We start from the raw sequence: 23,452 nt of genomic DNA on the forward strand, positions 1-23,452 counted from the left end.
CTCCGTTTCATCGTTGGAAGAATGTGTAGTTTTTAAAATATGGTAAAGACTGAACAAAGCGTAGTCTGGTAGAAATGAGGCTCAGTGAAATCCAGGGCTCCTCCTTCCAGCAGCCTTCGCCGGAAGCCGCCCTTCCACCCAAGCACTCCTCAGGTTGAACAGGGAACCGAGGGACCCGGCTGAAGCCTCCTTGCGTAGGAGAGCTGCTGCCGATGATTCTCCCAATCATTTAGCCCGAGCAAGCACTTTGTGTCTTTGTGAGGAGAATCAGCCTGGAGGCTGCAGGGAGCGCCGGCCACATTCTCCCAAGTCCGTACTGTCTCAAAACTAGCCAGTCAGGCTAGCTTCGCTTTGGAGATTCTCCTTCACGTTGTCCTGAACATTCGGGCGAGGAAAAAGCATCTAAATCCGGCTGTTAAACTGCTATCGACCGTTCAGTTGTAACCGAGTCGAATGGGGTTTTACATGTAAGCCGCTGTTCCGTCTTCTGAAGCAACTTTCTTCAAGTTTAAACATGAGTTCATCAGCGGTAAAGAAAGCTCGCCGGAGTGAAAGCAGTGTGAAGTCGGCGCCGCTTGGGACATGGACTGCTACTGTTTTCATGGTGGTCGCGCTCCTTTGTAAAGGTAAGAAAGCAATAACACTGACTGGCTGTATGCGCAGACTTTGTAACCGCTTGAAACGTTCCTTTAATTTGGGCTGAATATCTGGAAGTCTGAAGGAGCAGAGGTCTTTCACGCTCATCCACGACTGGTGTGCGAAAACTTGGAACTGGCTTCTAGCTGTCGTTCCTGTAGAGGACAGAAATGTGGGGTAATAGTTCAGTCAATGTTGTTAGCTTAGGTAGGTTCACGTAGGCTAGAAACCGCTGCAACACGCCTAGTCATGACACCGTGTTTATAATGCCGTTGTTTTCATGGAGTTGCCACCTTTTTAAAATTGCCTGGTATAAAGTTCCCATGTGTTGTTTAGTTCTGCAGCTGCTCCAGCAGCTCCGAAGGGGCGGCGAGTCTTTTAACAGGCTTGGAGAGCTGAACAATGCAGGGTCTCACATTCCCAGTAAACTCTGTAAGTCATGGCTGTCCGTGAAAGAATAGTGTGAGTCGTGATTTGCATTAAAGAAAGTACAGTACAGGCTGCAGCGTGATAATTTGCACGACTGCAGGGAGTTTTAATACCTTGCTTTCTTTATTTTACTGTACATATGCAATATTTTTGACACTTTTTTATCGTAACTATCGTAAATTTTGCGTAAAATGTTTTAAATGTTGACATTACACTGACTTGAGCAGTTCTCCATCTTTGCTGCCCAGCTCAACAGACTTATCAACAGACTTTCATGGGTCCGGTTTTGACTTTGGCTCAGGTCGAGGGGGATTGTAAATCACTCTGCGGGTGTTCCCATGAAATGTGCGGCTGTTTTAGGTATTGCTGTCAGGATTCCGAGATAGGATCTTGGGTGAATCCTGTAAAAAAACATTTTTTTGGAGAGGTTAACATGAATGTATTCTGTATGAGACGCACTTAGAGCCGAATTGTGTAAGGATCACTACTCAGTTGGTTCTTCCGGCGTAATGCATCCCGCGGAATACAGGTGAGCAGGAAGGTAATGGGAGCAGTGCGTGGGGAAAGATAGTTATGCGTGGGGGGAGGAGATGCAGGCAGTTGTATGGCTGAGGTACTCCTCCAGGGCCTTTTGAGGAAATAGTGAGCCATTTGCATGAATGCCTAAAAGATAAAAGGGTGGAGGGCAGGGGCACTTCACAGGTACTTGAGGGATCTGCTTGATCTTTAAAAACATTGGGGAGCCATCTCACTTCTTTGTAATGCAAATTGAAACATGTCTGGGAAAGCAACATCTTCACGGTTGTCATGTAAAGGGGCACTGTATTTCTGATACACTGTAGATTCTAGTTTATAAATTTTTTAAATTTGTGTTCATATTCATTTTGGCTATGAAATAATACCTATAATCCTTTACATTTTTGCATAGCACTACCTTTGTTGTGTGCCCAAATAGAGGACAATCATTTTAACTTGTAATCCTCACAAAAAGCCTTTGTAATTAAAAAGTTTCCTCATAGAAAAGCAGTGCAATATTGTCCTGTACTCGGACTCCTTTCTAGTAATGAATTCAGCACCGTTAACGATGAACTCTGAAGCCTTGCGTTCATTATAATAGAAAGAATTTTGGTGATGAGGGTATTCAGATTGATTAAATAGAGGCTAGATGATCAAACTTTTGTAGACTATAGATGTTTATCTTAGCAGAGCAGCTGAGTAGTTAATGGTGTATATATGGTTATATAATATATACACACACACACATATATACACTGCTCAAAAAATAAAGGGAACACTCAAATAACACATCCTAGATCTGAATGAATGAAATATTCTCATTGAATACTTTGTTCTGTACAAAGTTCACTGTGCTGACAACAAAATCACACAAAAATCATCAATGGAAATCAAATTTATTAACCAATGTAGGTCTGGATTTGGAGTCACACACAAAATTAAAGTGGAAAAACACACTACAGGCTGATCCAACTTTGATGTAATGTCCTTAAAACAAGTCAGAATGAGGCTCAGTATTGTGTGTGGCCTCCACGTGCCTGTATGACCTCCTTACAACGCCTGGGCATGCTCCTGATGAGGTGGCGGATGGTCTCCTGAGGGATCTCCACCCAGACCTGGACTAAAGCATCCGCCAACTCCTAGACAGTCTGTGGTGCAACGTGCAAATCTTCTTGCCACAGCTCGCATTGATGTGCCATCCTGGATGAGCTGCACTACCTGAGCCCCTTGTGTGAGTTGTAGAGTCCGTCTCATGCTACCATGAGTGTGAAAGCACCACCAACATTCAAAAGTGACCAAAACATCAGCCAGAAAGCATAGGTACTGAGAAGTGGTCTGTGGTCCCCACCTGCAGAACCACTCGTTTATTGAGTGTGTCTTACTAATTGCCAATAATTTCCTCCTGTTGTCTATTCCATTTGCACAACAGCATTATATTATAATACAGGATTGTTTAAGTGTTCCCTTTATTTTTTTGAGCAGTGTGTGTATATGTATATTAATGTGATTATGAAGAGGGATTGTACTCTATGCGTATCGTGCCATTGCCGCCCGTCATTCCCTTGTTACATTTTGAACAGTGGTACGTGCCTAAGAACTAGAGTGGCATGTTGTGACAGATAGTGGTTGTGCTGGTGAATTAAGCACCTGTTTTTTTCCCTTTATTCTGCACTGCCTTTCATGTGCTCTAAAGTACAGGAGTCTCTATGGACCTAACATATGTTATGTCTTAAAGCATGTTTAATATTCAGTATGATAGTTTGTCAACATGTCTGTTCAGGTAAATCCAGTTCTGTTATAGATGTAGCGTTGCTGATGAGTTAAGGTTGAAGCCTTTTTTTCTCACATCTGTTGTCAACTGGCAGGAAGTTTAGGATTTTTTTTTTGCCAAATAATATCACATTTCATGAGTTTCATGAAAAACTATGTTGATCCACTAGATTATTCTCTAGGTAATGACTTCCAAAATGAAAGATGAATGAATTTTTGTATCATAGCAAGTTGCTAGTACAGCAACACATGCTTTCAGAGATTCCACATTTCTTTGTGAAATCATGATTCTTTCAAAAGGCCCCGTTAAAGCTTCTCTTGAAAATACATTTCACATGAATGAAAACAAATCCAAACTAAATCATCTTTCTTGGAGCCATGTAATTGAGTTTATCATCATATAAGTACAACTTCCATTTAGAAGTAACAAGAAATTTCCACAAGAAGCTGTAACACCCACCTATGCATTTCTGTGCTTTATTAAGAATGGATGTTCCCTTGGATGCCAAATGGCAAGGCAGGAAGCAGTTTACTCTTAGAATATTAATGTTTATACATGTAAACAAAGGTACTAACCATGATTACAAAGCTCTTAAAATCTTCCAGTGTATTCACAATTGGCAGTTTTGCTGGCACTCCTCTCTGTGATGTTACTGGTGACCCAAAGCAAGCACTTACCAGCACTTTTTACTTTTAATGAGTGAATACCGTTATCTTTGCCTTAAATTAACATTGTCACTGTGTGATTGAAACCCTTGATAAGACCATTATTTGGCAAACCTATCATATGAAAACACTCTTTTTTCCTGACAGTGATGAAATTTAGTGGACTTGGCTGCAAAAGCAAGACACCGTCTTCTGCTTGTTTTACAGATATGACAGCTCAGCAGAGATGGAGAGTTGTGTGCATTTTTTTTGGTGTGCGAGTTTCTCTAACGCTTCTTTGTTTGTATAGTTTGTTGGTACAAGACATGACGATCAGACTTCTGATGAAAGCAAAGTGAGGGTGAACTAAAGACATTACACTCATATATAACCTCACAATTACATTTTTATGTTACTTAGAATGCTGTTTAAGTGGTATAACATTGTTCTGTACCTATTATCTTATTTTATTTTTTCAATTATGTATAAAGAAATGATTTGGATCTCCTTTTCCCCAATTTCTTAGTTCAAAGCAAATCACTGTAGAAGCTAAATTAAGTTTTGAAATTTATTGGAATTTCCGAGATTACTGCTACATGAAGTTAACTTTCTTATGATGTGTATTCAAGGCAAATCACTGGACAGCAAAACTTTGGTAACTCATCCTGTGTGAACCAACAGAATGAAGTCTTCTCCTGGTTGCGACAACTGTAAACCGTTTTGGTTATTGGCTGACTCACAGACAGTTTGCCGGTTTCCCCTCAAGACATTGTGGGATTATATGTAAGACACATCTACCTGGTCCTCAAACTGAGCTGCACATGATGGCAGAGAATTGTGGGTAAACAATGGGTAATAAAATCATACCAAATATCTGATGAGGGTCAGCTTTTTCACCACAACTTCTGTCTTCTGGTGGTTATCTGTTGTCCAGAACATAGATTTGCAATGGTCTTGAGAAGTACTGTTTTGAGACCTCTAATCACTCTAATTATCAGATCAGACATAATACTTTTTGGTTATGCGTTGTGTGTCTTCTAGGACTGTAAGACTTACAACAAATCTAAACTTTGAGAAGCTCAGGACATTATTTCACAGAGGTGCTGATTCAGTTGTGTAATACTTTTTGTGGCCATAGTTTTGTGGTGTTTTAGCACTTGACCACTCCAGTGTCCCTCTATACACTTCAGTGATGGTTTCTTTTTGTTGATGCATTTTGCCTGTTTGGCTTATGTTGTTGTCTTATCTCCAAGACTGTTACCTTTGGCATATTAAATAATTTTGCTGATCCTTCCACCATTATTTGGTTTCTAAACCAAACTAGTTTGTTGTTTCATGTTGCTTTGAAAACAGCGTGTGTATATCTATGTGTAGATTTTTTTTAGTTAATTCAGGCTTATGTTTAAAACGTACCGAGTGTGGTGCAAGTTTAGCCAATTTTCACAAAAGTATGCTGTCATGTAGGCTTCTGAGATGATGTGCAGTATAGCATCGTCCAGTTGCTAAATCCTCAGGGAGAGCACATGGTGGAACCGCTTTCCCAAAAAAATTTAGTAGTGTCCAGGACAAATGTGTCAAAATATTATATGTGCTTCTGCTGTTAACCTACAGGTTGAGGAGCCTCTTAGTCAAGATTTGTGGCACAATTTTTGTTTATATTTCTCCCCGGCAGCTCCATCTCCAACATTCTTTGCCCAATATATCCACTATTCCTCCTCAACACATGTCCAAACCATCTCAACCTGGCCTCTCTGGCTTTATCTCCAAACTGCTCCACCTTCAGTGTCCCTTTGATCTGCTCATTCTTGTCCAGCCTTGTCACTCCCAACGAAAATCTCAGCATCGTCCTGCCACCTCCAGCTCAGGCTCCTGTCTTTTAGTCTCCAAACCATACATCTTAGCAGGACACACTACTGTCTTGTAAACCTTCCCTTTCACTCTTGCTGCTATCCTTCTATCACACATCTGCCCTGACATCCGTCTCCACCCACTCCACCCTGCCTGCACCCTCTTCTTCACCTCTTCTCTACACTGTCCATTGCTCTGGATGGTTGACCCAAGATATTTGAAGTCCTCCACCTTTACGACCTCTACTTGCATCTTCACCTTTCCACCTACCTCCCTCTCATTCACACACATGTATTACGTCTTATCTCTACTGACCTTCATTCCTCTCCTCTCCAGTGCAAACCTCCACCTCTCCAGATTCTCTTCCACCTGCTCTCTACTCTCACCACAGATTACAATGTCATCTGCAAACATCATGGTCCATGGAGGCTCCTGCCTGACCTCATCTGTCAACCTGTCCATCACCATTGCAAACAAGAAGGGGCTCAAAGCTGATCCCTGATGTAACCCCACCTTCACCTTGAAACCATTTGTGCATTGTATTCTGTTTTTATTTGTTTTACAACGTCCCAACTTCATTGAAATTGGGATTGTAGAATAAAGTAAAACTACCCCACTGATTTATAGCTATTAGGAGCCCAAATCCTCTGGCCAGTCAATCAAACAATTGTCATGATATTGGCGAGCAACAATTGGTGTGAATATATTGGAAAAATAAAAGACATAGGAGCAGATCAGGGTCTTTTCAGTCTGCATACATCGAAGTGGACAAATGACCCTACCCAGTGACCGCAGGTGTCATATTTATAATTCGATAACTGTGGCATTAATGCTTGAAGTTTTAACAGTATAACGGTTGATTTTTAACATCACTGCCTTACCTGTGATGGAATGTTTGCAGACATACATGTGTTGACTGGACAGGTGCCACAGTTTACCATTTTTATCCCCTCTGTGGATGGCTTGAAGCCACAGATCTCTGTTTTTTCTGACCTTCACTCTTTGGAGAAGTGAATAAAGTTGTAAACTTAAAAAAAAATGTTTAGACAAGCTAAATGTGATGCAGTTGCTTTTAGGTATGGTGTTACTGGTATTTCCAAATTGTTTCTGGCACTCTGACCGAGTTTGTCACTGAGAAGGGGGTGTGGTCGTTGGGTGATGGGGAAGTTTATGCTTTTTTTCAGTATTCATAGTATTCATTAACGTCATTAAGAAGGCCACGTCAAGAGTGTTGGTAGGCAAGCTGTAACTCTGACTGTGCTCTGATAGAGCTTGTCTCATCACCATTATTGCAGCTACAGCCCTGCGGGTGCTTTCAGAAAAATTCCTTACATTTTTTCCATAGACGTTTAGAAAAATCCTGAAATACATAGCTCTGTGCACTCAGCAGAACCAGTCAGCTACCAGATAAATCATGACATTAAAAAATGCTGAATTATAGGACTGTGTAGCCTACTTAACATGTTTAATGCCAGAATGACCTACATACTCCGCAATGCACAATGCTATTGTTATCCAATTTATATTTATAGTGTTTGTGTGGTTTTTTTTTTTGGTTTTTTTTTGTCCACTAACTTGTAACTCAGTTATCCTAATATTTACGTCTTTCCAGCTCCAGAATGGCCAGTCTGATTTACAGTCAGTCAGACTTACTTTGCTCTGCTTTAAACTTTAGCTCAGCTGTAGCCGCTTTTCTCGCATCTTAGAAAACTTTTTTGCGACGTTCATGTAAAATATCTCTCAATGTTTGACTTTTTTATTCACCAGTTTCTTGTTCGATTTGTCCCATTCCACCTTAACTGGTGCCTGAGGCGCCAGATTGTACTGCTGCACCATTTAAGGTGGAACGGGAGAATTCAAATCAGAAGTGACTTCAGCCTCGCGAGTTGTTGCAGATTAAACGTATGAGGAAACCAGCCGAGTGATTGAGAATGGATTTATTTACATTTATCTTCAAATTATCGATGTTCGTCTTCTCTCTCTTTCCTGTTTCATTGTCTGCGTTGCTGTGTGTCCAGCAGTCTGTGTGTCAGTCTTCAGTGTTAAAGGTTGGTGAGTTAGCAGGTATGCATTAACTCCAGTGTTTAAGACCATTTATTGTGAAAAATGTGTTAGAACTTTGTGTTATAAGGATTTTACAGCAAAGTAGGATTGTAATTTTACAATGCAGCTCTGCAGCAATGAAGAGATTATTCAGGCCTGATTCGCAGAGTAAACAGAGTCAAAGTCACTGATGAGGATTTTGAGGCTGAAGTGTTGCTGAAGTTTAAGGACTTGGAATGTAATGTCTGTACAGATCTGGCTGAAATGTTTATATTGGAGCAGTTTTATTTCCACTATTGACAGCGCTTTACACAAAGTTGTTTGGTTTGTATTATATTTTTGTTGATTTTTGTTAGGAAAAACCTGGAATGTTTGACTTTGCCTTCACCTAGTCTACATTTTTGTTATATATCATGCCTTTTGTTGTGTAAGTTTGATTGTTGGTTACACTTAAACTCACTTTTGGTGATCTTTTTGTATAATTGCATCTTTTTTAATTGTTTCTTTCTGGCACATGATTAAATGTCTTGTTCACACTGTTAGTTGAGCTTGCATGGTTTGTCAGGTGGAGATTCATAAACATTGTAACAGTAACGCTTTGAAGTAGCTGGTTGTCCAAAAAGTAGCGTACTACTTTTTCCCAATGAAAATCTTAGCATCTTATTCTCCGCCTCTTCTTTTAGACAGAGCCACAGTCCAAAAAGTAGTGAACTACTTTAAAAAAAAATAGCCACAAAGTAATCACTACTCTTTCTGGAAAAGTAGCTAAATTGTAGCAAGCTACACATTTTGGGAAAGGAGCTAACTGCTAATTTTTCAGTAGCTATCCCAACCCTGCTCTACTGCCATGCTGAACTGCAGTCCTCTATGTGTCATTTTCTCATCCCTCATTCCTCCTGTGGGGTGCCATTCTTTTTCATCCCAAATTAACCCTAATCTTTCTTTTTCCTCCGACAGCCACAAAAGAACTCTGGAATCTTTGCATAGTTAATATTGTTTATCTGTAAAAACCCACAGCCCTGAATGTGTCTTACATACTAAATCTGATCAAAACCGTTCAGCTGCCCCCACATAAAATACACATTACATCGACTCAGATTTTCAGCCCCTCTGAATTCTCTTCTCCTCTGTATCCCTAAATAAACTCAACATATCTGACAGTGAAACTGCAATACTGCTGCTTTTTTGGCACCAAATCACTGTCTGAATCTGTTTAATGTTGAACGATACTGTTGAATTATAACAGCGAGAGCTCTGATTAAGCTCGCTCTAGGATATATGGGTAGTGCATTTCTTTATTTGAAATGAAGGAATAAAACACCATGGTAGGTCTATGTTGGCTGATTATGGGTAAAAATCTAAATCACTATGGCATTTATGAATGGATTTTTACTTCTGGAGCCATCTTTCAGCTCTGTACATCGTTCCTCCCGACTACAGACGAAAGTGTTTTCTGTCAAATTATTGCATTTTCTTTCCTCTTATGAACAATAATTTTTGGTACTTGATAAAAGCTTATTGTGATTTCTCTATTAGATCGACATGAGAAACTGTAAACAACACAAACTGTGGGCGTTTTGAAAGGTTATGATAGTGACTCCATTGTAGAAAATCACTTTCTGCTCTCCATCTGCAGTTTGCACCATCCAGCACAGTAACGTGATGTCAAGTTCAAACAACCTATTGCTGAATTGCAACCAGAAAGCAAGCTGCTCCTCTTATTGACTGTTGCATGGCTATAAACTTGCCCATCAGTTCCCAGAACCCTACTGGCATTGACTCACTGATGGCCACCCATCAACATATTGTATGTGCATTTTATAACACTTCCTTCTTTAGTGATATATTGTACTAGGTTTTCACCCGTGTTAAGGTATAATACATTTACATTTATAATACATTTACAGAGCAACTTACAATTTGATTGTTTTACACAGGTAGGCAAAGGTAGTGTTAAGAGTCTTGCCCAAGGACTCTTATTGGTATAGTGTAGGGTGCTTACCCAGGCGGGGGATTGAACCCCAGTCTGCAGCATAGAAGGCTGTACTACACTATCCCAACCACATATACAACCTTTTGGGCTAGGGTTAGGGTTAGAGGTTGTTGGTTGTGAATGTGAGGCATGCTATGAATCAAATACACTTAGATTTCTCGCTAAAATGCATGATTTATGGAAATATTTTTTTTAGTATTTGTGTTTTAAAACAATCAGTTATGTTCCTTGAACATAAGACAAAAACACTGTGCAGATCTTAAAGCTAGAAGGTACGGTGCACTGTTGGGGACAAATCAGGTATATGATCAGGTATTGTATGCCTCTTCTTTATTGTCTTTCTTTTTACCGCATAAGAGACTACAAAAAACAACTTTTATCTAGAGCCCCGCCAGGGAGTCTTCATTACGCACATTTGTGGTATGCCTGTAGAGCTCACAATTCATATCACCCTGATGATAAAATACAATACACTGTGTAACTGTATAAAACCTTACTTTAACTCTATTGTAGTTAGCACCCAAATGTGCCATATGCAGTAGTCTCTGTAAAATTAATGGCATTGTTCATAAAAAAATACATTATGTTTATTATGATGTTTTTTCACCAGAGCTAATCAGATATCTTTCTGTGACCGTCAGGCCACATGATCTGTCTTTCATTCGTCCCATTTGTCTTAATAGAAGATCAACATAGTTTGTTGTGTACTACCTACAGTTCAACCCTGGAATGACTGCTATTTGGACAAGCTTTAGTTAGAGTGGATTCAGTGTTCCTCTCCAGCTATCCCATGGCCATGATGCTCTGTCTGCTCTCACTTCATACTGAACAGACAGGAGTCTTAAGAGGAGCCTTGTGCTTGTGAGCAGCCCTCTGTTATCTTTGTGTGTGCGTGCGTGCACTGCATGTGGGGAGACACCTGTTTAGCCATGTCCATGCAATTATGACTACTTTGATTGAACGAGCAGCTGGTAAAACAGCCTACATTCTTCCCAAGACACGTCTCCACTGCTTAGTGAGCAGTGTTTTGCCTAGGGTGGTATTGTCAGCCATAGTAGTGCCTCCAGGTCTCAGGATTGAGTTACCCATAGGGAATTGAACAGCTGAACGTTATAAGTTTGTAAATATGTGACTTCCACTGTTGCTGACTTAATTGGCCACATTTTTTTCTTGTGGTCTGCAGAGTATTCTGACATACAGGCAACCAACAATATTTATCTCTTCTGGCATGGACAATGTTTTTGTGGCTTAGCTGATTGTTTTGGAGTTTTTGAAGCTCTTTCACTTGCTTTGCAAGAAACATGGCAAGCGTTTGCTTTTTGGCAAGTATAAAAAAATACAAGCCTTCCTTCACTAATAGAAATCGATAGTGGTTTTTAGTGGATCCTTGAATCACACTACAATAAAGCTCAAATAGATGTCAGCCCATGGTGGTCAGATTACCCAGATGTGAGTCCCTTCATGCATCCTTGATCCCAAGCAGCCATCCCTATTCTGTCTTCCTTTCTGTGGCTAGCAGGGGATTGGTGCCTGCATGAAATTACATAGTAAGCAATATAAACCCATATTTCTAAGCTGTCCTTTATAGCCCCCTTAAACTTGGCCACCAGCTTGTGTGTGTAATATTAAAGAGTTGGGAGTATCAGGTTAACTGGTTCTTCTGCACACATAAATCAGTTGATCCACACTTCCCTCTGTTACTAATCTCCAGCCATCGGGGTGGTCAGGACATCCATTGTCGGATGGCCAGAATCAAAGATAAACTCTTCTAACCAAGTGCTTGAACATGTTTGACGTTAATTAGCTTTAGTGATGAATGATGCTTAAGACAATTATCACATGGTGCTAGCACTGGCCCTGGTGCTGTGAATAAGGGTATGTGTTGTAACAGTCACTGGCCCATACTCTAGCTAAATGCTGAAAGCTGTGCAGACTAGCTGTCTACTCTGCATGCACTTTTGCACAAAACAAACCAGGCTACAATTTAGTGATGTGTACTGTAACTGATGAAGAACCCTACTGGCTCAAAGTGGCACCAGTTGGTATCACTCTCCTAAATCTATGCTGTTTACTTCTAAATTTTGTCTTTATCTTTTATAAGGAATAAGATCCATGTACCATGTACTTGTGAGCAACATGGCAAAAATCATATGATAATACATGAAGATATTTTCACAGTACAAGATAAGTATCACAGTGTTTAATTTTTCTGACACTTGATAAGTTGGAACTAGATTCATGTAACTAAAAAATGTGTGTTCTGTCAGTGCGCCTGTGTGTCTGTGTGTGTGTACATGGGTAACTTGTGAGTGCACATTTTGTGAAAAGTGGGAAATAATTGTGGCCTAACAAGGGTGCTGAATGTTTTTCAGACGGTACTTGGGCATATTGAGGGGAATTTTTTGTCAAATGTCTCAGATAAAATAAAATGTTCAAAAGCATCAACATTTCCAAAATAAATTGCAAATACGAATAATGAGAGTTGCTTCTGACTTTTAGCACTTTTTAACAGGAGGTTGGTCTTAACTATATCATATATCAGCTAATAGAACAAATTAAAGCAAAGACTAGCAAAATAAGAAATGTGTTTATATTAGAATGAAAGAAAATGAGTAGCAGTCTTTTTCGTTGCATTATTTGTATTTTTTGAGTCTTAAAAATTGCTTTTGGATTTTGTTTAATTTAAAACTTCTGGCAAAAATTTCTCTCTTTATGAGCACCCTCATATGCCATGCCTGGAGAGATGAATTCTAGCCATTCACTTGCAACAGCACACAAAAGTAAGAGAGCTGGAATTATGCAGGATACAAAAAATGCCTTAGGTTTCATTTGTTATCTTGCAGTAGAATATGCCTTTTGTGCTTATCAGGGCTCCAAATGCAGTTTAAAACAGATTTATAATTAGACATGCATTGATGCAGATATTGGTATTGGTAATCAGGCTGATACCACACTTATTTACTTGTATACCCATAGAAATTCAGGTTTCTCTTTTTTGGTAGAGTTGTTCACTTGCAGAACATAATGCTGCTCTCTGGGTGGAGTTTAGCTTCCACCCATACTGTTCCTCTGGTTAATCTATGTGCTGGTAAAGGCCAGTATCTGATATTTAGCACTTGTAAAATATTATCCTTTTTGAAGATAGTTTTGTGACAACGGTCATGCAGAACTCTTAGCTACATATGTGGCTAATAAATTTTGACCAATAAAATCCCCTCCCTTTGCTTCCTCCTCAGAATCCAAGAGTGTGTGAATGCCGTCTTTGTCCTGAGTGTTCAGTACCCCTCCACAGGAATCCAGAAAGGGGTTTGAAGAGCAACCTTCACTAGTTTAAAGCAGAGACTGGAGACTCAAAAATTAAAACCTTCTTCTTGCAGTTGTTAGAAATATGATAATGTTGTAAAAAGCAGCTGTTTTCAAGCTGGATGGAAAAATCATAGTTTGCTGTAGCAGTTTAATTAAATGCACAGTGGTTGCTGGAGTCCCTTCATATAGTTTTTTTTTTCCTTACCTTTCTGTTCTTTTCATGTGAAAGCTTGATTTGTGATCTCTGGCCACTTATACTATTCATAATTTGATGTTAGTGGTCTTGAAATTGCTAGGTTTTTTTCTTATTCATTTTCTTTTCTAAAATGGAATGGGAGGAAGACACAGTAAGCCATACAGATACCAAACTTGGAGGGTTTGCCGAAAAAACCTCCCCACTACTCTGACAAAGGACATGACCCCATTTGGTCTAGTAGTGGCGCTATACAGCCTTTTTTCATGTTGTGGCCAGTGTTTCCAGAAGCACAAGGGTTACAATGAAAATTCTTTTTGTACCTTGTTCCTCATGTTTGAGTGCACTGCTGGCTCACCATGAGAACATCTCCCTTCTGTTGTGAAGGGGCTGGGTTTGTTTCCTGTCTGAGCTGAGCCACTGTAAAAGTAAGATACCAACTTTGACTAAACTTGGAATAAGTGTAAAGAATTAAGTTTTAAAAAAAACAATGCCTATTTAATTCTCTGTAGTAGTTTGCAATGATAAAATAACTGAATTTTTAATTTAACTTGTAGCTAAAATGATTCTTGGTTCCTTATTGACCCCAAACAATAAACTGCCTCAAAAAGAGTTTTGCTGTCATGATCTACTTGTTGCCCTTGTGATGTGAAAGCATTGAATTTGAATCCTGTCTATATGTAAATGGATTGTATTATTGTTTTTGGAAGATGCTAAAATGCATAATTATCAACAAATGATTCAGATTTTAACGCTGCCACATAGTCAGCTTAAATCAAGCAGATATGGACCTCATGCAGACATGCATAATCACCAGGTGGAGGTTTTCCTGTGTTCAAGAGAAAAATACAACTGGTTTATTTATGAAGCCAGCTTTATGGTTGGATTTCCCATGTCTCCTCTTTATGCTTCTGTTTTTGTTTTTTTTTGTTTTTTTTTTTTTTTTAAATGGTGTCTTAATCATGTTTGAGGTCCTCTTTGTGATGGTGGTAGAAGTTGCTGTGGTGTTGCTCTGTGCTTTAGAGTTTCTTAACCGTATCAATGGAGCTCTGTTCATTTTTGCTGGATAGGTAAAGTAGTACATACTCCAAACACACGCTTCCAAACAGTGCACATTCGTCACAAGGCCTTGCAGATGAAAAGAATTCACTCTAGGTAAGTGGCTTGCCTAACATTTCAGGGAGGTCTCTTTCCCTTAACTAAACAATGAAAAGAAGTAAGCCTACCCAAGTTATAGACAGGAAAAGAGTTCAATGATCTGTGCATTACGATGAGCACTGAGTGGCGCGCACACACACACACACACACACACACACACACACACACAAGGGCGAGACACAGTAGTCCGAGACGAAAGCGAGCCAGATTATTTTAAATGGCGCCCTCTTAAAAGAGAGAACTGACAAATATTTTTTAAATATTACTGAATTGTACTTTATTTGTTTTCTCCCCGTGTCTGCGTGGGTTTCCTCCGGGTTCTCCGGTTTCCTCCCACAGTCCAAAGACATGCAGTCAGGCCAATTGGACATGTTACATGTTACATTGCCCGAAGGTGTGAGTGTGTAAGTGACTCTGTCTGTCTGTCTGTCTGTCTGTCTGTCTGTCTGTCTGTCTGTCTGTCTGTCTGCCCTGCGATACACCCTGGACAGGTTGCCAGTCTATCCTGCCTTCCTCCCAATGACTGCTGGGATAGGCTCCAGCACCCCCCTGCGACCCTGAGGGAGAAGCGGCTTAGAATGTGTGTCTGTGTGCGCGCGCGCGCGCACTTTATTTGATTCAACTTTAAGTTGTTGACTACATAAGCTGTTGATATACCTACTACTTCAGGTTACAGTATAGTATGGCACAATCATAATGGAAGCTAGACATATGAGGTTCCGGACCTTTGACCGGACCTTACTGAATTTTAATTAAAGACGTCTGGCTTAGAATAATCATACTTAGAACACACTTTCAAGGCATCCTCCACATTTTATGAAAAAAGTAAGCATTTTAGCCTGAAAGCATTAGTCATATTTAGACTTGTAGAGATGTACTGTAAACCAAAACTGGACATATTAGATTAAAAAATGTGTTGTTATGAAAACAGAAATGCAGATATATGAGAATCATGGACTGTTTGAGAATACTTGTACCATGCATACACTAACCCAGGTGTAAGACCTGAAAGACCCAGAAGAGTACAACACCAGGCAGAAATGGACATTCAAAGCCATCAAATGTGTGTCTCCACTCTCACTGGCCACATTCCGTCCTCTGTGCCGGAATGCAGGGTAGGCCGCCATGGTGTTGACATTGTGTCAGGCTGAATTAAAAAAAAAGCCTGTCTCAGACCAGCCAGGTGCAGCCCTGCTGAGCGCCACAGATTCTTCAAGCTTGTTCAGGCCTTCCTTCTGTCCATGCCAACAAGCAAAAAACATCCCACCCATGAGCATCATCAACTGAATCACTGAAGATGCACAGTCTCAATTAAAGTAGGGTTGGAAGGATGTATCACAATACTCAAAACTGCATCATATGCAGCAAAATATTCAGATTTTCTAATAAGTTGGAACAGACAAAAGAACCACTAGTGCTGCATTTTTTAAAATAAAAACAGTACAATGTTTTTGATTGTTTCACATACTGCATAGATCTAAATCCAATTGACCAGGACTAATTTACTCTTTGTAACAAAACATGCAGTTGGTCAGTGTTCCTTAACTAACGACATCCATGACAATAAAACACCATAATGATTAAATATCATATCACCCACCTTTAAAATAACATTTCAGTTTTAGCTGATGTAAGTGAAGCTGTTCTGAACATTTTATTGTCTTCCATACATAGTAAATTATTCAAAATGATTCTAAATCACATTCCACACATGGAGCACTACTTGAATTTTTTTTATCATGTTGTTTCATGTCCCTGGTCACGTTAAGCATGATTCATCATGCCATGCCATTTAAAAGAAAAGTAGCTTTGTTTAATCTTTGAAGTGTAGTAAGTTTTGTCTTTAAAACATTTTCTGATTGTCTCTGGGCACCACCAGCCTATAATATTGTGTATACCTTTGGTTTACTGATGGCTCACACTATCTTCAACAGAAAACCAGCTGGTGGAAATGATATAAAACAATATAATAATACATATGTTAGAACAGGGAAATGTTATATTGTAGCATGTAAAACAGACAGGCACTTCTCTCATAATTTCAAATCACTTAATTGCAGTATCTCAATTTGATTAAACCCATTTGCCATCATTTCTTTTTTTCAGCCAACCAATGGTTGTATGATGGCATGATAGCTTCAAAAGTGTTTAATTTTCTTTAAAACTCAGACTTTTGGTCAGGTGACATGCCTGATGTCCTTAGCATAAATTAGGCATTACATTCTTCAGCTTCCCTTATGACATCAATGACCTCTGCTTCAGTCTACCCTCCTAATGTGGATCAGACTGATGTATGTTGCATGGTTATTTCCATCTGCATGCTTATTGAATGCATCTCGCCCTGCTTTGCACGGCCTCTGCAGCTTCATTTTCCATTCCCTGCACAGACTGGTCCTCTCTCAGCATGCGCTATGCTTGCTGGAGCGGGACTGACTGGTGTCTTTCTGTGTCAATGAGCAGCGTCTGGATGAATGGGAGCTTCACTCTGCAGGGGGAAAAACATGCAGAGAAGCCAAAGATTAGAGTCTAAGATGCCTGTCATTTACCAGAGCAGCACAGTTTGTCTGCTTGGAAAGGCCACCTTTTTTTTTCTTTCTGTTTAAGACATAAATGCATGTGGTGTTGAAATGCTAATTCACAAGTATAGATTGAAAAACATTTAGCTGGTGAGATTCTGTCAAACCTAGACATAATACAAATGCAAGCACACTCTTAGGACAAACAGTTGCCATAGAAAGTATTCAGGCATCTATACCATACTTAAAAGTCTGTACCACATCTTAAAATGTAACATATTTTAAACAGACCTTTTCAAGATTGCAATTTTTGCTAAGTTTGCCAACGGTTAAACTGTCTGGATACATTTGGGAGCCACTGTACCTCACAGAGGTCAATCAGGTCAGCTGCAATATGCTGACATTGGGCCAACCTGCCTGTTGTCTGGGTTTTTTTTTTTGAAGAAAAACCCTGCAAATCTGAGACCATCCAGTAATTGCTAAGGTCAGGGTGTGGGTATAGGAGAGCTTGCCCTATGCCTCTGTATAAAAGAGCAGCAATATCCAGGTGCTTGTGTCAGATATCAAATAAGGTCAGAAAAAGAGTGGCCTGTTTTTATTGTGAGTGAAAGGCATGACTATTTGGTGTCATTTGGGGCATTTGAGTATTTTAATGAGGGACTGCAGCCATCCAGACCTGGCCTCTCTGCAGTCGACCTGGGCATCTGGCCTTCCTCTCCCAGATGCCTTTAAACAAAGAACAGACTGAGACTGCGAGTGTGGAGGCAGGGTGTGTTCTGCTTCTCATCAGTGCTGCCTTTGCCGTTTGCTTTTTGCTTTAGGTGGGTTAAACTTCCCTAATTAAGTTTGTGAGTTATGTGGCGATATTGAGGTTAAAGAAGTAAAGGTGAGAAATGGTGCAAAATGTTTTTTCTCCTCCTCTACATTTGTAATGATACATGTAACAATACTTTGCCATGACACTGACAATTTTTTGCTCTGCTTTAATTAAAATTATCTTTTTTCTCTTTTTAGTGCTCTGTGTGCTGTCTGCATCCTTCCATTTCACAAAAGAACCTAAATCGCAGGATGCATTGCATGGACGCAGTGCAATGTTGCGATGTGAGGTGAGCGATCCTGAGGGTGTGGCCTACAGATGGCTGCTCAATGGGCAGAGCGTCTCCAGTTCAGAGCGCCGCTTCCAGGAGGCAGGAAACCTGAAATTCAGCGCCATCGATAGGACTCTGGACGCTGGCAACTTCCAGTGTGTGGCCACAAAAAACATCACAGGAGAAGAGGAACGCACAAGCGAGGCTTCTTTCAACATCAAATGTGAGCTGAATACTTATTTTTCCCAAAAGTAAAACCCCACTCTCAGCCTTTTATGGCTTGGTGTTAGTCTGCTGCCACATTAAACCTCACTCTTGCTTATAAAGCCACAGATGCTGGCTTTTTTGTCCCACCCTTTTGCTGCCGTTGCAACTACAGAAAACTAAACAACGCCTGCATGAGAGAAAGTTATTTTGGGCCAGTGTGAGGGGGCAGACAAAGCTCCCTTTTATGTCACTTGCCAAGATTAATTGCTTGAAATGCAGTGTCTGGCTGCTTGTGTCAGATAACAACCAAGGTCAGTTGAAAAGAGGGATCTGTTTTTATTGTGAGTGCAAGGCATGATTATATGGTGTCACTCGGTGCATTTGAGTATGATAATGAGGGACAGCAGTTTCAGCCATATACAGATAAACTAACCATGAGGATTTTATCACACTCTCTCTCTCTCGATCTCAATCTCTTGATCTCAATCTCAATCTCTTGATCTCAATCTCAATCTCTTGATCTCAATCTCAATCTCTTGATCTCAATCTCTCTATATAGGGTTAGAAAGTGGTGAGGTGACTCTTCAGAGTCCAGCGTCAGAGGCTGAGATTAAAAGCTCCTTGTCTGTGACGTTACGCTGTGATATTGATGGACACCCACGGTGAGACATTTAATTTTTACATGCTTTTTATTTTGCATTCTTTAGGATTTTCTACACCTTATTGCTTGAGATCTTGGACTTGAGAATAACTTCTACTACATACAATATGGAAAGTTTTGATCTGTTGTTGATCTCTTGATGAAACGTGCAGGCCAACCATTCGCTGGTACAGAGATGGAGTGTTGCTGGCAGAGAAGAACCGCAAGATCAACAACAAGGAGCGAACGCTCATGTTCCCCAGCACCAGCCCTGACGACAATGGATTCTACTATTGCTGCGCCAAAAACGCTGCTGGCCAAGTGTGCAGCAGCAGGAACTTCACCGTTACTATCATAGGTGTGTGTGTATGCTGATATTTAGCATGAGTGTTAATAGTGTGATGGATCTGCTTTTTGTCACAAGTAGTGCACAATTTTTATGATATTTTAATGTTCACTGTTTCTTACAATAGATGAGAGTTACCCTCAGCCTGTGGTAAAGCCAGAGGACCTGGTGGTGCTGAAGAATGAGGAGGCTCATTTTCACTGCCAGTTTACAGCCGAGCCACAGCCGACTGTAGAGTGGTACCACGAGAACGAACTGATCTCCAACAAGACCCGGTGTGTGTGTGTGTGTGTGTGTGTGTGAGAGAGAGAGTGAGGTAGGGGGAGTGGAATGTTTGTTTTTTCTGGTCTGCCTTTTTGGCCTGCTAATACTTGCTGTTTTCACAGTGTTTTTCTGCTGAACAATGGCTCACTCTTCATCAGAGCAAGGTCACACAGCGCAACACTGGCCGCTACAGGTGTGTGGCTCAGGGGCCCCATGGCCCCCCAGTTACACTGGAGGCTTTTCTAAGACTAGCTGGTAAGATTATTAGATTTTTGAATTATTTATTCATTCATTCATTCATTCATTCATTCATTCATTCATAGGTGTGTGTGTGTGTGTGGGTGTGTGTGTGTGTGTGGGTGTGTGTGCGCGTGCGCACACATGCTTACACCATTGACCTAGGGAAAAAAAACAGTGAGTATGCAGATCCTACGTTTTCTTTGAACTGTTGCTGCATTTTTTTACACTAGTTTATACACTCCCCAGCCACTTTATTAGGAATACTGGGTAGCACCCACCTTTGCTATCCCAAAAGTCGTCTGAATTCTTCATTGCATGGGTTCAGCAAGGTGCTGAAAATATTCCTCAGAGATGCTGTTCAATGTTCAATACATCACTGGCTGCATATTTATCAGCTGCACGTTCTTGCTGCAAATTTCTCACTCACGCTCGAAGGTGCTCTATTGGATAAAAATGCAGTACACACAGTAAACTGAACTCATCATCATGTTCATGACATGTTGGAAGTAGCCATTAGAGGATGGGTAAAATGTAGCCATAATAATGTGCATGGTCAGCAACGTTACTCATTATAGGCTGTGGCATTCAGTTGATGCTTGACTGGTATTAGTGGGGCCAAACAAGTGCCAAGAAAACATTCCCCACACCATTGCTCCACTACCACCAGCTTGAACTGTTGAAACAAGACAAACTGACACACCCAATTCTGACCCTTTGATGAGCCTTTGCCCACTGTATCCTAAGATTCCTTTTCTTGGCTGACGGGAGTGAAACACAGTATGGTCTTCTGCTGCTGTAGCCCATTTACCTCAACTCAAACAAATCTGGTCATTCCCTTCTGACCACTCTCATCAATGTGTGTGTGTGTGTGTGTGTGTATATATATATATATAATATATATATATATATATATATATATATATGTTGTGTGTGTGTGTGTGTGTGTGTATATTATATATATATATATTATAATATATATATATATATATATATATATATATATGTATGTGTGTGTGTGTGTGTGTGTGTGTGTGTGTGTGTGTGTGTGTATATATGTCTTTGTGTGTGTGTTTTAAAAGCTGCTTGAGACACTTCAAACTGCAAGCCATTCCAAAGCCATTTTGTGTACTTTCCATATTAAGCAGATTTTAAATATGTTGGTTTCATGTTTAAGAAGTGTGTTGCACATATGACTATACAGTAAATTCCCCTGTGTCTAATGTGATTTACTGAGTAAAATTTGCAGTATATTCTGTACAGCATAAGTGTTCTCATGTTTTGTTAAATACATGAAATGCCCCTGTAATGAAGGAAAATGGAAATCCTTCTTTTTAAGGTTAAGATTAATTATTTAAGAGACCCTTATTAGTCCCACAATGGGGAGATTTTATCTACGTATTCTAAGATAAGATAAGATAATCCTTTATTAGTCCCACAGCAGGGAAAATCACAGTATTATAGCAGCAGCAGCAGCGGAATAACAGGAGTAAGGCACTCAGTAATAGAAACAGGAAACATTATAAACATTATAAATAACAAAAAATTAAAGCTAAATGTCTAGACTATTTACAACAAAATAAGGATAATAATAAAATAAGAGTTGCATAAAATCTGTATTGCACTTGGGAACATATTGCACAATGAAAAATGTTTGCATTCTGAATGTGTGTAGTGTGCGTGTGTGCGTGTGTGGTCTACTGGGAGTAGTGCTGGTTGAACAGTCTCACAGCAGCAGGAAGGAAGGAAGGACCTGCGATAGCGCTCCTTCACACACTTGGGGTGAAGGAGCCGGTCACTGAAGTAACTGCCCAGTGCTGCCAGACTCTCATGCATTGGGTGGGAGTAGTTCTCTAACATGGATGTTAGCTTGTTTAGTATCCTCCTTTCTCCCACCGCCTGCACTGGGTCTAGAGGAGTCCCATGACCGAGCCAGCCCTCCTGATCAGTTTGTCCAGTTTCTTCCTGTCTACAGTGGAGATGCTGCCGCCCCAGCAGACCACTCCATAGAAGATGGCTGATGCCAGCACTGTCAAAAAAGGTCCTCAGGAGTGGCCCCTGCACTCCAAATGACCTCAATCTCCTGAGCAGGTAGAGACCTTTCCTGTAAAGTGCAAAAGTGTTGTCTGACCAGTCCAGTTTACAGTTAAGGTGCACACCCAGGTACCTATAAGAGTGCACTCTTTCAGTGTCCGTTCCCTGGATGTTCACTGCTGGAGGGGGATGTGTGCACCTGCGGAAATCCACCACCAGTTCTTTGGTCTTCCACGCATTGATCTGTAGGTGATTCCGCAGACACATTTACAGCATTTTAGCAGACTCTCTTATCCAGAGACACCAGTCCACAAAGTCCTGAATCAGTTCTCTGTACTCTCTGTTGTCCTCATTTGTGATTAAACTGACAACCTTTCGGGCACAAAGTTCCCTAACATCTAGCTAGTTCCCTAACATCCAGCCCATGACTGTCCCTACAATGGTGAATTAGTCCTCTGTAGTTCTTTTCCCAAAACGGTGATTATCATGTAAACTCTAGAGTGACTGAAAATGGCAATAGATAAGCAGTTTCTGAAATACTGTACATTTCCAAAAGATATTGGCTTGTCTGCCTTCACACACATATGGACTTGAGTAACATCCAATTCTTAATCCATAAGGTTTAATATGATGTCAGCCCACCCTTTGCAGCTATAACAACTTCAACTTCAACTCTTCTGGGAAGGCTTTCCAGAAGGTTTAGTAGTGTGTTTATAGGAATTTTTGACCATTCTTCCAGAAGTGCATTTGTGAGGTCAGACACTGATGTTGGACGAGAAGGACTGGCTCACAGTCTCCACTCAAATTCATCCCAAAGGTATTCTGAAGGGGTGGAGTTCAGAACTCTGTGCAGGCCAGTCAAGTTCTTCCACACTAAACTCGCTCATCCATGTCTTTATGGACGATTGTGCAGTCATGTTGGAATAGGTAGGGGCCATCGCTTAGTCTGCTGAAGCATTAAGAGTTCCTTTCACTGGAACTAAGCTGAAAAACAACCCCACACCATAATCCCCCCTCCACCAAACTTTACACTTGGCACAATGCAGTCAGACAAGTACCGTTCTCCTGGCAACTGCCAAACCCAGACTGGTCCATCGGATTGCCACACAGAGAAGCGTGATTGGTCACTCCAGAGAGTGTCTCCCCTGCTCTAGAGTCTAGCGGTGGCACTTTACACAACTGCATTCGATGCTTTGCATTGCGCTTGGTGATGTAAGGCTTGGATGCAGCTGCTCAGCCATGGAAACCCATTCCGTGAAGCTCTCTATGCTGTTCCTGAGCTAATCTGAAGGTCACATGAAGTTTGGAGGTCTGTAGCGATTGACTCTGCAGAAAGTTGGCGACCTCTGCACACTATGCGCCTCAGCATCCGCTGACCCCACTCTGTCAATATACATGGCCAACCACTTTGTGGCTGAGTTGCTGTCGTTCCCAGGCACATCCACTTTATAATACCACTGACATTTTACTGTGGAATATTTAGTAGTGAGGAAATTTCACGACTTGTTGCTCAGATGGCGTCCTATCACGGTACCACGCTGGAATTCACTGGGCTCCTGAGAGTGACCCATTCTTTCACAGTT

The 23,452-nt window shown here is 40.6% G+C and overlaps 1 protein-coding gene across 1 annotated transcript in view; it reads left to right on the forward strand.

Annotated features, from left to right (window-relative positions):
- Positions 1 to 132: 132 nt before the first annotated feature.
- Positions 133 to 23,452, forward strand: part of ptk7a (protein tyrosine kinase 7a) — a 30,561-nt gene continuing 7,241 nt past the window's right edge. Inside the window, 7 exon segments of the mRNA XM_017683775.2 lie at positions 133 to 626; positions 18,068 to 18,364; positions 18,908 to 19,010; positions 19,162 to 19,346; positions 19,462 to 19,609; positions 19,721 to 19,754; positions 19,757 to 19,853. Coding sequence (XP_017539264.2) covers positions 515 to 626; positions 18,068 to 18,364; positions 18,908 to 19,010; positions 19,162 to 19,346; positions 19,462 to 19,609; positions 19,721 to 19,754; positions 19,757 to 19,853 — 976 coding nt within the window. The 5' untranslated portion in view covers positions 133 to 514.

Source organism: Pygocentrus nattereri, chromosome 15 (assembly GCF_015220715.1).
Source record: "Pygocentrus nattereri isolate fPygNat1 chromosome 15, fPygNat1.pri, whole genome shotgun sequence".
Lineage (NCBI taxonomy): Eukaryota > Metazoa > Chordata > Actinopteri > Characiformes > Serrasalmidae > Pygocentrus > Pygocentrus nattereri.